We start from the raw sequence: 13,639 nt of genomic DNA, 5'->3' as shown, positions 1-13,639 counted from the left end.
TATCGAAGGCGGTGAACAGCATCAGTATGGCAGAATCGTGAACCCCCCTCAACTTCTTTTCTCAACCCCAAGAAAAACCAATTGCCCTCTCAAAATGACTACGACCTCGCCAGGGAGAGATCCCCTCACTGCCCTGCCGCCAGAGATTGTCCTGCGCATTCTAGAATTCACCTCGACCTCCGCTCTCGCATCCCTGACCGCAGTCTCCAAGGCCTGGCATACCTTTATCGACGTCATACATCAAGAAGCCATCTATTCCTCCGAATCGAAGACCACCCAACCACCCGGAGGTGCCCGCGATTTCTCATATCTGGCAGACAATACCAGCTTCTCCGAATTTTTTGAGAACCCTGAATCATGGAAGGACGTGTGCAAACGCCAGACGCTGCTCGCTCGCAATTGGGCCGACTCGCACCCAGTTACCCGAGAGTCGATTTTGCAGGTCGGTAACGATCCTGTCTGGCGGTTCAAACCCGACTTCAAGCGCCGATTTTTTGTTTCAACATCCCAGGCTGGCGGCTTGAACGTCACCGATATGGACTCAGGCCGGATCATCTGGCGACTCCCCTCCACACTGTATGCCGATGACAATGCCGTTCGCCCGTTCGCACATCTAGAATATCAGGATGGCATGGCCGTGTTTGACCGCGAAGGGGATGCGGTTGAGGTCTGGCAAGCGGATCAGGAAGGAGCGGAACGTGGGGAGTTTCGCCGCATCGCGATATTGAATCATGACTGTCAAACGAGAGGGTTTCAATTGTCTCACTGGACACTTTGTGTGGTGTCTAGCGAAGGACAGGGTTTTGTGTATGATATGACCCAGCGACCTCCTAAGTTGACGACGCACCTGCAGATCGAACATGGCGGGGTTGGCCATCTGGACCAGAGTAAGGACGCAGTGATTTACTCCATGGGGTCAAAAGGCTACCATGTACACGACAAGGCATCTGGTGCTTTTCTGGGCGCACTACAGCCGTCTCATTGCACGGAAAAATATCACATTCGTGCACCCGCCGCCGGCTCTCCTGCGGGTCCAAGCCATCGAGCCTTCACTCTCGGGCCATCTCGCAGAGACTGCTTGACACCGATCAAAGTCGAAAAAGGCCCTCTGACACCACCCGACGACCCTGAACACGTTTGGCACCGCGAGAATGAATGGGGAGCGGGTATGTTGCATGGTGACCTCTTTGTTGGTTTCTCCCGCTCTGGCCGTGTCTTCGTTTGCTCGGACTGGCGCAAGGCTATCCACGACCAAGTCAGCCTGGCAGCGCATAGCTCCCTCCTCGAATGCGAGTCGGATGGGGCCACTTTTGACCTTGGCGGTTGGTTATCAGTGCGCAATCACCGCCTCATGTTTGAGATCCAAGACCGGATTTATATCGTTGCGCTTGATGACAATAACAAGGTCCAAGACGTCGATCATCCTGCACGCGCTTCATACTCGTTGTTTACCAGCTCCACGTCACGGCTTACCGTGCCGGTGAGCTTCATGGCGTTGTATGATGATGCGATCATGACAACTTACGCCGTACGTTGATCTCAATCACAAGTATAGGAAGACGAAACAAGAACTAATGTCAAATTCGCAGACTCTCGGCTGGCACCAACCTATTCCTAACCTACCAGGTGGCATACCACAACATCAAGGCCCAACCCGCATCATTCCGACCAAGACCATCCGCATCGTCAGCCTTGCCCCCGATCTTTCTAACCCGTCCGCCTCAAAACCCCGAGACAACACGCCCGAAGAAACTCCCGAGCAGCCGTCGGCGGCGAACGGAATTCTGCCGGATCCCAACCAATTCCTTCCGCCAGCACACAATCTGATGAGTAGGCAAGCCACGCTGTTGCATTTGCTTGCCATGCTTCGTGAAGATGCCGATGATGATGAGGACGAGGATGAATTGGGTGTTACGATCGCAGACCTTCATGATTTCCAAGATCTGCATGATCTCCATGATGGTATCGATGAAGAGTGGGAGGATCTCGATGACCCCGAGGCTGAGCCTGAAGTGCATCAGCGTATGCATGAAGATGAGGGAAATTAGGTTGATTGGTGTAGAATTTGATGCTGTGGTGATTATTTCCGCCCCCTTTTACTCGAGGCTCTTGGGGGCACCTTTTCTTGCCTACAATGCTCGAGAGAAAAGACACGAGAGAAAGGTTCATGCGGCTACACATGTCACAATATATATCTGCATTATGCTGCACAATTCTCCCAGACTGCCACCTAATAAGGCCTATGTAACCTTCATTACAAACTCCATATTCCAATTCATCCAAATCAAACCCCAGAATCGTGTTGAGTTACATCTTTAGCGGCAACATACTTATTCCAATTTGTACAAGTCGAATCCAGCTGACTGCGGTCGATAAAAATCTCCGATTTACGCTCCAGAATCTGCACGGCGAAGCCCTCTGCGGTATGCCAGGCGATATGACAGTGCATTAACCAAGCCTGTTTTCAAGAATTAGCAAATCGATATTTATATAGAATCGAGAAAGATACATACGCCGGGATTGTCAGTTCGGAATGCGATGGCTAGGTAACCACTGGCGGGCAGCATGGCAACGTCCCGTCGCGGCGCATTCACAAGAGATGACTGGGTGATTAAACTGGAATCAAAGTCACCGTATCCAGACGCCAGAATCAAGAAGTCGTGACCGTGGAGATGCATCGGGTGGTCTTGGGCGAAGGGCGAATGGATCACGAATGATACCCACTGGTTTGCCTGGGGCAGTTGGATGACATGTTGTTTAGCAGTGAAGGGGGCGCTGCCGTTGGCCACTTGCTTCAAGGTCGGGTTTTCCCATTCTGTACGGAACGAAGTCTTGTTCATTGTCCAGAGAAGGGCGTTATCCGTGACTTGGACCGCTACTTCCTCATCCTCGCCGTATGTGTAGGTATCGGAAGCGTTGAGAGGAAGGTAAGGGACGAGGTTTGATGAGTCCTCGTCAGCACACGAATCTGTGTAGCTATATGCGGAAGTCGTTGGATCAGCGGTCGATGAGCTGTCGTAGCGGATAATGCCCTTCACATTGTCCACAGCGCTGGTCTCGGAACACGCCTCTTGTGGGATAGCCCGTAGCCAGAAGTTGCCGCTAGCCAGGTCCTTCGCGGTGACAATAACATCGTAGCGCTGACCCATGCCGATGCTTAGGTCTGTTGTTTCGTACGGAACGATGGGAACAAAGTCATTGGCGATGACCTCCAGTGTGTGATTATCGATCATGAAGCGGAAGTGATTATCAGCGGCCGCATTGACCAGGCGAAGACGGTACCGGGTGTTGGCGTTGAAGACGGTTTTGAAGCGGGATCCAAGCGTGTCATTGTAGGTGTTGGTTCCGTTGATGAGTCCGTTTATTGCAGTCGGCGGTCCACCCGTTGCGGCTTGGGAGTCTAGTTGATCGGCCGTATACTAGCGAGGTCAGTAACGACGCTCTTTCTATCCCTGGTGAGGCAAGATATACATGGTACCAGTCGTTCAGAAATATATGACCCAGATCAACGTCGTAGTTGGCCGTTGCAGGGCCATTGATCAGAATACCTCCGAATACACCATCCCATGCTTGGACGTAGAAGTGGGAGTGATACCAGCCAGTACCATATTCGACTGCACGCCACTTGTAGGTATACGAATCTCCTGGGGCAATCGGACATTGTGTTATACTCGGGACTCCATCCATCTGGTCGGTCCAATTCTGTCGGATACCGTGGAAATGCAGGCCGGTGCCATTATTCTGGAGGGAATTCGTAACATGTACAACTGCATCCGAGACTCAGTATTAGCAACATAATTGTCAGCTTTGACAGAGAAGAGGAACACGTACCAACTGTATCACCCCAGTCCGCGATGATGGTTGGCCCCGGAAAAGATCCATTGATTAGTTGAGCCGGTAATTCGAAACCGTCCGGGGCGGCTGTGGTGTTTTCAATATTGAGCCAGTACTCGCGCACCACTCCCGTGTCAGGGACCTTTTCGTAATAGTTGGTAGAGATATCAAACCCATCGCTCCAGCAGGATCGGTTGGCAGCATTATGCACACATGCAATCGTATCCTTCGGGATTAGTGCCGCACCAAGAACTGCAGGTAAGGCAACGAGCGACGAGAACAGGGGTAGAAACATGACGCTGGTTTACGCCAACTGGCGTGAAGTCGAGTAAGGAGAGGAATGTGCTATTACAAGCAATACAAAGGAGTGAATGTGGAAGAACGACTGGCCAAAAAACGGAGGATGTCAGTAGTCTGAAGCTTTTAAGTACGGGGTGGTGCTTTACGAAAGTAGCTAGCTATCCAGGATTATCATCCACATGAAGGCTAGTTCAGTGGGTCGTACATAGCTCAGGACGTAGCCTCGCTACTATTTCCCGAACAGCAGCTCAAGACTAGATGATAAAGATCCATGGACGACGATAGAAAACAAGCCGCGAGAATTGCGAAAAGGCATCGTAGGGTGGGTCGCTCTATCTCAACGACCGGCGTGGTCGTAGGGCTAGATTGAGTTATTTAAAGTTCGGCATAGCCCAATAAGCCACCGGTAATTGAGATTCTGATATTCTACCCGCCAATCGAAGCATCCAGAGGCCGCATGGTTTGCGTGGCCGTCAGGAACAAACGGGCCTGCTCCACAACACTACTGCTATCTTAGCGGAGACGGTATCTTTAGGGCTGTGTTCGGACGCGCGTCCGGACTGGTGCTTCTTTTTCGGGTTTGGGATTGCCGGGTATGTCTTTTTCCGGTAGGGCAGATCGAACCGTCAGGAGATTTTATCACATTCCTAATTTGTCTGACGGTGGCAGCGGGTTATAACAGACTTCGCGTTCTCTCCTTACTTTTTCCCAAGGACGTTCGCGGCCATCGTTATCAGCCGTTGTCACTCATTTTGTCCTTGTATCTCATTCTTATTCTGACTGCTCGAAATGCATCTACCTGTCTTTTTTCTTTTGACCATCTACGGTGTTCTGGGCTCCGCTACTTCTGCATTCGCACCCAGCCATGTGAAGCGTGGTGCACAGCAAAATGCGACGCTATACGCCTACGGAGCAAATACGCCTCAGTGGCCCATCGCCTATGGACAGACCGATGGTGAGTATGATGTCTGTTCCGTGTATCTTGTCACTTACTGACAATTCAGGTCTCCTCTACATCACGCAGACCCCGGACGACAACAACAACAACCTTCTTCCCATGTCGTGGAACCTGCCGGCCATTACAGATGACAATTGGATAGTCAACGCGACCTTCGAGAATGGTACCTCGGCCGGCTCTCTCTTCATCAAACCCGAGGATAATTATTGCGTTGGTGTCTTGCCAATCACCCGTATTTCCCGTATCAACGGGACTGTGTCCGGCTTCGCTCTCTTTGCCTCACAACTTGTCTACAACAACAACACCCAGCTCCAAGCACAATTCTGGGCAAAAGAGACGGATACGAATGGCACTTACGCACTGACATGGAATCCTGGGTGGAACATGCAGAATGGGAGCTTCCCAGTTGTGGTTAAGGCCTCCGAAAGCTCTTGAATATCTGACCCGTTATATTCTCGTTTTGTAGGAGATGAGAAGAATGGATCGGCAATAATGTGTGGTGTCTAAGATATACGGGGTTGCATAGTCATTAGATAGAATAAACACCTGCAGAAAAGCCCTGTAACCAATTAGTCACACATACACGTCCGATAGCTTTGGTGAGCGGACATGCAGTGTCTTTGCCAGCTGCCAGGATAATGCGTGGAATGCACGACAAGGTTTCAAGTAGTCGATTGACGCGTATCATGTGCGGATTTAGTTTGCCATCATCACCCTAATGTCTAGGTGACTTTCGCGCTCTCCTTCAAACTTTCCTACTTACGATCTTATTGCTTTCGACTACGGCACTAGCGTTGCGTATGACGTTTTGGACGGTGATGTTGCGCCGTGGTTCGGGCTCATGGTAATTTTTTTTTTTACATTTTTGCTATTATTCAACAGCATGGAACCTGCGGAAAGGCTTCAAGTACCATTATTCTCTATTCTTTAACCCTTTGCCTCTGCTGACTGCGAATGTAAAGCTCATCCGGAACCCTCGAATCAATAACATCGTTAACCTTTCCAATCTGCTCCCTAAACTTGGCCGAAAAAGGGTTCCGATCTCTGTCCTGGTCCAAGCTACCCAGTGTATGATTCACATCACGATGCTTCGCCTCATCCGCACGCACATACAGCAGTAGAGATCGCATACATCTATTCCCTTCTGGCATCTGCCAGTACTTGACTGCCATTGCGGGAGCCCCCAGACTCTTCCATAGAGGAAGGCATCCGTCGTCAAGATCCTTGATTGCCTTGGTGTATGTGATGACGGCTTCCTCCTCGAGGTAGCCGACAAATCGGTGGCAAATGCGTGGGGAGAGGATATAAGCCATGAAGAATGCGGTGAAGAAGACACATTGAGTGCCAAGGACCATTGTTCGCATTTTCCAGCCTGGTTTGGCTAGTTGGAGGAATGTCAGGAGGTGCATTCGTTCATTGTAGGCTTCTTCAAGGAGGGTCTCAATCCTGTACGAGGGTCGGATTCAGTTATATGGTTTTCGGTTGAGGCAAAGAGCAATTAATGAAAGCTCACCATCCATAATCCCTCTTCATTTGTCTGATACTCTTGAGATGTCTGAGCATGCCGGCTACCATCCCCGGTACGCCGGCGACGCTTTCAAGGAAGACGAATCTTGTGATCCATTTCCTCTCTGTCATTCGATTGGGTTTCGATAAAGGAGAATTTGCTCGGTATCCGGTGACAAAGTCCATGCCCCAGCGAAGGAAGCGGACGGTTTCAAGGGCGAGCTTGTCGGGGAGGCATTTTGCATTTCGATGTGCGATTTTAACGGATTGGATTTGTTCCTGTGTATATCTACCATTTGATGGATCAGCATAAATTGCTTGATTTGTGTAAATGCGACTTCGAACTAACACAGGATGAGTCCACGATGACTTTTGCAATGCGCCTTGTGTGTACTGTCTGCTCCCAAGAATGAATTTCGAAGCCGAAGGGTAGGGAATTTGCGTGATGCAGGAGAAGCGAGCGATGCGTACTTGATGACTCATGGTTGTCAATCGGCCTTGCTTTAGGGGATAGGTAGAAATGGCAAGAAGATTTGTCTTTCAGTCTTTTTATTCCCTGGAAATACAGGAAGAAGACACCAGTATTTATACGTGAGGCCGTCCATAATGGGCATTTGTTGAGATAGGAGACCCGATTCCTCCCGTGCTAATGCACCTTGAAGACTGGTCAAATTCGTTATACTTTTCACGATTCTGACTCACAATGTGTTGAGACGTTCCTGGGAATGTTGATCGTATTCCTGTAGAACGATCTAGTTCTAGGCCTCTGAGTCTTCTCCGCGTTGTTTCCATACTTTCGAGGGATCTCTATATAGCATGTATAGCCCTGCTCAGTGTCACACTATTGGCCTGTTCAACGCCTAATGGCATGTGGTCCAATGAAATGTCAATATTTAATGTTGGCAATAGAAAAAGGTGCATCTTGTGACAAAGCCCACCAGACACATCGGGATGCATCTTCCCCAATGTTCTCAGGCGTACGGTGTAGATGTCTTCATGTCAAGGCGTTGCTCCGTATTTGCCCGACGCAGTAAACAATGACTAAGTAATGACTACCAGAATGCATTTGTCGGCCAAAAATGGACACAGTTTTGATTTGATCAGTTATTTCCTCTCTGACAGTATTGCGTCAGATAATTCACCGCAGAGCTGGGTATGCGAGTAGAGTTCATTTACAGCTAAACTTCGGTCAATCCAAGCTATCTTTTCCACAGTGTTAGCCATTCTGAAACTGCACTCAATTAGATATATACAGTTTAACCAGGGAGCAAGATTATTCGAAAAAGAAAAACCAAAAAAAGTAGAAAGAGTTTCTTAAGCTCTTCCCTTGTATCGCCTTTTTTCCTCTTCCGGTAAGACATATTCATTCCAGAAATGCTTCTGGAGCGGGCTGTCAAACGACAAATCACCCGTAGTTCTGAGACAGAAATTGCTAGTAAATCATTGCAATTTGCTCTACTCGATGTCCCATGAAACAAAGATTAACCCGATGAGAAAGAACCGTCTCATCATTTGACGTTGCCCGGCACGTGCATCGACTTCTAAGCACGGAGTCGGATACACGGCTTGGCGAATGATACTTATACCTACGGCCCTAGCATGATGGGTTCTTTGGGGCGCATTTCCCATGTTTGCAATACATTGTAGCGGAAGGATAATAATCCCTGACTGTACTCCGGGTGTCAAATAGCCTCTAATGAGTGTTCAAGGCGGCAGAAGAGAGTGAACGCTTAATTTGATAGTTGTGTAAGAGGTAAGATTGAAGTGGCCGACGGGTAACTAGCGGGGCAAGTGGTCAGCATCATGGCTCTTCGAGCAAGTTACTCTCCGATATGAAAGTATGAAAATTAGGAGGACTCCAACTCAAAGCTGTTAGATCTCTACCTAGAAAACATATACACAGAGTATCATACGTTCTCCTACTTTCTTTCAGACCGACTGCTTCTTAACTCGTACTATCTTCCGAATTCCTCTGGCGGGCCTGAAAACCTCCTCGTTGGTACTTGGGTCGTAATGGGAGCCATTCCGTACCTAATATCAGTAAGTGACTATGTTCTTTGACAGACGCCAAAGCAGTTATGCAGTCATCCGTAAGGGACTGCATGGGTATGGATACTTACCAAACAATGGAAACCATTCCAAGAACAGCCGCAATGCAGCTGAACACCAGAGCCACGATGCCCCCCGGAGTGAAACCCTCCGGCAATGGTGGCGGCGCTCTGCTTTCACCGGTCAGATCGTAAAGATCTTCAGTATTACCGGCCGCGTTTCCGGCTGTCATAGAGCCGCTGATGTTGCAAACTTGCAAGTGATCATCGGGAATTGTGATGCTCCGCTGGATGTCGAGGGGTGCCTCAATAAAGGTAGCTACGAGTCCAGAGTCCATGTGCCATTCAATATGGCAGTGAAAAAGCCAGACACCTGGCACAAATTATCAGTGCGTTGCTAATAACCACTAGACGTGTACTCAGGTAGAATCGCTATGGGACTTTACCTGGATTATCAGCACGGAACCGAAGAACAAAATTTCCCAGTGGTTCGAGGGTGACTGTATCTCGTCGCATCGGGACAGTCGCAAATGGTGGTGGGTTGCTGGCGTCAAAGTGCCCTGCATTTTCTGGACTTCGGTGGATGAGCTGGAAATTGCGTCCGTGGAGATGGAAAGGGTGTTTCCCATCGTCACCGTTGTTCAGAATAATGTCAACCACATCGTTTTTTTGCAGGACATAGGCAAGACTATCCGTCCCGTAGATGGCCGGGTCCGTCGCTGCCGACCCAGTGGTCAAGACGGAATAGAGGGTAGGAACCTTGGGCATCACATAGGTTTTGTCATTGAAAAAGGCACTGCATTGTTGGGACCCTTAGTTCTCGCTGCTGCTAGGCTATGAGATTCCAGGTAGTCTGGTCTTACTAGTTGGCCCCGTCGCCCAAGTTGTCCATTTTCATGTCCAAAGTTATAGTGTAGTCGGCGTCGGGAAGACACTCCATGCCGTCAGCTGGTCTGAGGTTGAAGTCGTCATATGGATTAAAGGAAGATAACTCGGCGGGCGCAGACTTTTCGGCTTGGTCGTTGTATACCAGCCATCCTGTGACGTTGTAGTTCAAAGTCGGAGGCAGACTATCGAATAGCTCCTAGAGATGACTTTCTTTCAGTAACCAGTCGTCGATTGTCTCTGCGACCGAAGTTATTCCCTACCGTGTCCATACTTCCCACCATGGCGTAGTTCTGACTCGTCTCATTCTTCATTGTCACTAGGACGCTGTAGCGTTGCGCGCTTGTGATGTAGATCATATCGGTCTCTGCTGCGTCTGTCCAAACCCCGTCCACTTCTACAATCCTCATGGTGTGGCCCTCAATCCAGAAATACTGACTCGCAAATGCACCAACGTTAGCCAAACGTAGGAGGTAAGTTTTGCCCTGCTCAACCGGGATCGTGAGGTTTTGAGTATCATTCATAAGAGCAGAGTTCGGTACGGGCTCTGCGCCAGTAGGATTCGTCACGCTGATAAAGCCTTCTAGAAGGTATCGGAATTGATCGTGATACCAATCCGACAAGGTCAGGACAAGCTCTTCATCATACTGCCCAGCATAAGGGTTTTTGGGGTCAGTGATCACCAAAGCCTGTCGCAACCCCTCGGGGTACTGCCCCCGCGAGTGTGAGTGGTACCAGTATGTTCCTGTCTGGTCAACCTGTGCAAAGTTAGATCGGTATGCTACATGCAGCAAGAACACTCACCGTGAAGTTGTAGACCATCGTGGCCCCCGGGGGGATATCACATTGAGTGACATGAGGAGGTCCATCCATCTCATTGGTACCATTCTGATAGAAGCCATGCCAATGAATACTGGTGCTTTCATTGCCTAGGCCGTTGTGGACTTTTGCGATGACCCGGTCTCCGCGTGTGAAATTCAGCACGGGGAGCGGCCACTGTCCATTGATTCCTATCACCGGACGCTCCATCATCCCATCAGGATTGGCTGTCATCCAGGTGACGTTCCAGTCGTAGTTGAGTGTTGCAGACATGGCCGTCATAATGTGGACAAGGATGCCCATCAGTAAAAGACCAGCCGCCATGGGTAAAAAATACTGCTGGAAAATGACAACGCGGTCGGTTGGAAGTCAAGAGAAGAACACATCTGCCAAAGCGTCTCGTTTCATAAAAAAAAAAAAAATCCAACCGAGTTACCGTAGTATCATATCTACAAGCATGTTCATTTGCCCGTCTTCCGCTTGGGCCGTGTTCAACGTGCCGTGCGCACGGAGCCCTTTTCAAGCCGCTACCCACAGATCAAGCCACGGCCAAGAAAGCTTGTGGCCTATGGACGATCTTATCTGATTCCCTGCGTTGCCGTCTCTTGCAACGAGGTGGGTGAAGTGGGACATCGTGTATTTGACCTCGATTAGTCGAACAATGGACCCGGTGGTTTACTGCCACGGAACGGGCGACGGCACTTGCTTAGGGTTACCACGATCGGGGTTAGCGAGCAAAGATTACCGATTGTCCATCAGATAATAATCAGATCTTTATTTATCAATCAGAGACGCCTCTTTCCCGGTCGGATTCTAGTCTGCAGACCCATCCCTACCTAGGTAGACACGAGTGATTTCGTCCACGATGAGCAGTGACGTGTTTGCGGTCCCCGGTACGGCTCAATTTACCTTTTCCCCTCCTTCTCTCTCTTCTTCTCATTATCATTGCGCTGGTAATGTCCCGAAGAACCCGAGAATATCAGCTGACATTCCTGCACTAGTTTTCTTCATTTGCTTTCGCGAATGCATCGAAACAAGCATTATCGTTGCAGTCTTGTTTTCCTTCTTGCACCAAGCCCTCGGCTTAGACCGTGAAGCCGGTATCCGGAAGAGACTCATCCGCCAGGTATGTGAGCGACTCTTTTCGGCTCAATATCCCTCTCGAATAATCAATTGAATTATCAACGAAGTTCTGACATCGTCCTTTCAAATTTCACTCAGGTATGGTTTGGAATTGCGCTAGGGTTATTTATTTGCCTCTGTATCGGAGGCGGCATGATCGGGGCCTTCTACAGCTATGGCAAGGATTATTTCGCTAGCGCGGAATTTCTGTGGGAGGGCATATTTGCCCTAGTGGCCAGTGTTATAATTACAGTCATGGGAGCTGCGCTCCTTCGTGTCAACAAGCTGCAGGAGAAATGGCGCGTGAAGCTGGAGCGAGCCCTCACAGAGAAACATTGGTCTGGAGCGACATTCACGGACCGATGCAAGCGGTGGCTACAACAATACTTCATGTTTGTGGTACCCTTCATCACAGTTCTCCGTGAAGGTATCGAAGCCGTGGTATTCATTGGAGGCGTCAGTCTGAGTTTCCCGGCATCTGCCTTCCCGTTACCGGTAATCACTGGCCTTCTGGCTGGTGTACTGGTGGGGTATATCATCTATCGGTAAGTCTTCATCCATCAAATTAGATAATTAATGAGAACGAGCAGCCGATTGACTTGTCTGATCATGACAGAGGCGGAAACCAGACGTCGCTCCAGATCTTCCTCGTTATTTCAACCTGCCTACTCTACCTGGTTGCTGCAGGACTCTGCACTCGCGGGGTCTGGTACTTGGAGAATAACACTTGGAATCACCTGGTGGGTGGTGAAACAGCGGAGATGGGGGCTGGGCCTGGATCATACGACATTCGGCAGAGTGTATGGCATGTGAATTGCTGCAGCCCCTTGCAAGGCGGTGGTGGTGGATGGGGAATATTCAATGCCATCCTGGGCTGGACCAATTCCGCTACTTATGGTTCTGTCCTCTCATATAATTTTTATTGGCTGGTGGTAATCCTCTGGTTTGTGTTAATGCGGTACAAGGAAAACCATGGCCACTTCCCTCTACTTGGCAGTTCGCAAAATCGACCATCCAACTGCGATTGTGACGGCCTGGTCACGTTGGTTGCTTATCACGTGAGGTGTGGTTGTTTGCTTTGTTGCTTTGTTGATAAATATGGCGTTACCTCCTTTCTTCCTTCCTCATGTTGATTATTCTCGTCGATAGCTACCTAGGTAGAACCCATGAGTTGGACGTTCCATCATCCTAGTAGAGCGCCGTGACATAATAATCAACATCCTCCTTTTATACCTTAGGGAGAGAAATACCAAAGGCTTCTCCCTTCAAGGGATTCGCTGGTGCCGCAGTTCGGGAGCTGGCCAGGCTATAACAGTGTCTCCATTCAAGTTTCCATCCTCAAGTTCATCCTCAAGTCAAGTCAAGCGCTGCTTCAGTTAAGTTTCTAGAGCTCAGGACTGAAACTTCTGTTGTTGGCATATTCAAGTTCAACTTTCAAGAAGTCCAGTGGTTGCGACTATGCTGGCACCCCTTCAAGTTCTCAAGACTTAAGTTTTTCAAGATTCAAGCTCACGATCTCTTTCTTAAAGATCATGGACCCCTTTCAAGAACTCCGAAACGAATTTTCTTCTACGATCCGCGCCCTCCAGAATGAAATCGAATCCATCAAAAACGAACCCAAACCACTTCAACGACCAAAGCCATGCCTCCCCGATCCCGAGAAATTCAATGGACAATCTTTGAAGTTTGATACCTGGCTTGCTTCGATGAAGGCTAAGCTTAGGATTGATGCTCCAGCTATTGGTGATCCAGTGGCTCAGTTCTACTATGTCTATCTGAATCTGGAAAGCAAAGTCCAAGCTCTAGTTCTTCCCCAGTTATCTTATGCAGAAGACACCAACACCTGGGATTACAACACCATCCTTGATCAACTATCTCTGGTTTATGACAACCCCAACAAGGTTCAAGAAGCTGAAGATCATCTACTAGTCCTAAAGCAGGATAGTGGTGAATCTGTGGCAGCCTACATCGCCAAGTTTGAGAGGATTCTTTATGAGGCAAAGGGCAAAGATTGGCCTGATGTCACCAAGATTTCAGCGTTCAGGAAAGGCCTCAATCCTACTCTCCGAGGACGTCTCAACCAGCAGTTGAATCTTCCAAAATCATACACTGATTTCCTTCGTGTGGTTCAACAATTGGGAAGTCATTCTTTCAGCTCAAATTCCAC

At 49.2% G+C, this 13,639-nt stretch overlaps 5 protein-coding genes across 5 annotated transcripts; 2 read left to right on the top strand and 3 right to left on the bottom strand.

Annotated features, from left to right (window-relative positions):
* Positions 1–94: 94 nt before the first annotated feature.
* PUS1_1 (tRNA pseudouridine synthase 1) lies at positions 95–2,048 on the top strand (the record flags this gene model as incomplete). The annotated part of the gene is made up of 2 exons (XM_043276186.1): positions 95–1,528; positions 1,590–2,048. The coding sequence occupies 2 exons, from the start codon at positions 95–97 to the stop codon at positions 2,046–2,048; spliced, it is 1,893 nt and encodes a 630-aa protein (XP_043131136.1).
* A 236-nt stretch (positions 2,049–2,284) lies between these two features.
* On the bottom strand, positions 2,285–4,129 carry ACHE_10015S (multicopper oxidase; the record flags this gene model as incomplete). The annotated part of the gene is made up of 4 exons (XM_043276075.1): positions 2,285–2,458; positions 2,514–3,419; positions 3,472–3,767; positions 3,832–4,129. The coding sequence occupies 4 exons, from the start codon at positions 4,127–4,129 to the stop codon at positions 2,285–2,287; spliced, it is 1,674 nt and encodes a 557-aa protein (XP_043131135.1).
* A 794-nt stretch (positions 4,130–4,923) lies between these two features.
* ACHE_10014A (uncharacterized protein) lies at positions 4,924–5,527 on the top strand (the record flags this gene model as incomplete). Its single annotated transcript, XM_043275964.1, has 2 exons — positions 4,924–5,089; positions 5,139–5,527. The coding sequence occupies 2 exons, from the start codon at positions 4,924–4,926 to the stop codon at positions 5,525–5,527; spliced, it is 555 nt and encodes a 184-aa protein (XP_043131134.1).
* A 485-nt stretch (positions 5,528–6,012) lies between these two features.
* On the bottom strand, positions 6,013–7,081 carry AOX1_1 (alternative oxidase; the record flags this gene model as incomplete). Its single annotated transcript, XM_043275853.1, has 3 exons — positions 6,013–6,538; positions 6,606–6,887; positions 6,948–7,081. The coding sequence occupies 3 exons, from the start codon at positions 7,079–7,081 to the stop codon at positions 6,013–6,015; spliced, it is 942 nt and encodes a 313-aa protein (XP_043131133.1).
* Positions 7,082–8,714: 1,633 nt separating this feature from the next.
* fetC (putative ferrooxidoreductase Fet3) lies at positions 8,715–10,632 on the bottom strand (the record flags this gene model as incomplete). The annotated part of the gene is made up of 5 exons (XM_043275742.1): positions 8,715–9,019; positions 9,093–9,442; positions 9,510–9,730; positions 9,795–10,289; positions 10,336–10,632. 5 exons carry the CDS (start codon positions 10,630–10,632, stop codon positions 8,715–8,717), a joined length of 1,668 nt encoding a protein of 555 aa, XP_043131132.1.
* Positions 10,633–13,639: the final 3,007 nt, after the last annotated feature.

Source organism: Aspergillus chevalieri, chromosome 1, assembly GCF_016861735.1.
Source record: "Aspergillus chevalieri M1 DNA, chromosome 1, nearly complete sequence".
In the NCBI taxonomy this organism is placed as follows: domain Eukaryota; kingdom Fungi; phylum Ascomycota; class Eurotiomycetes; order Eurotiales; family Aspergillaceae; genus Aspergillus; species Aspergillus chevalieri.
This window is presented reverse-complemented; position numbering and strand designations above follow the sequence as displayed.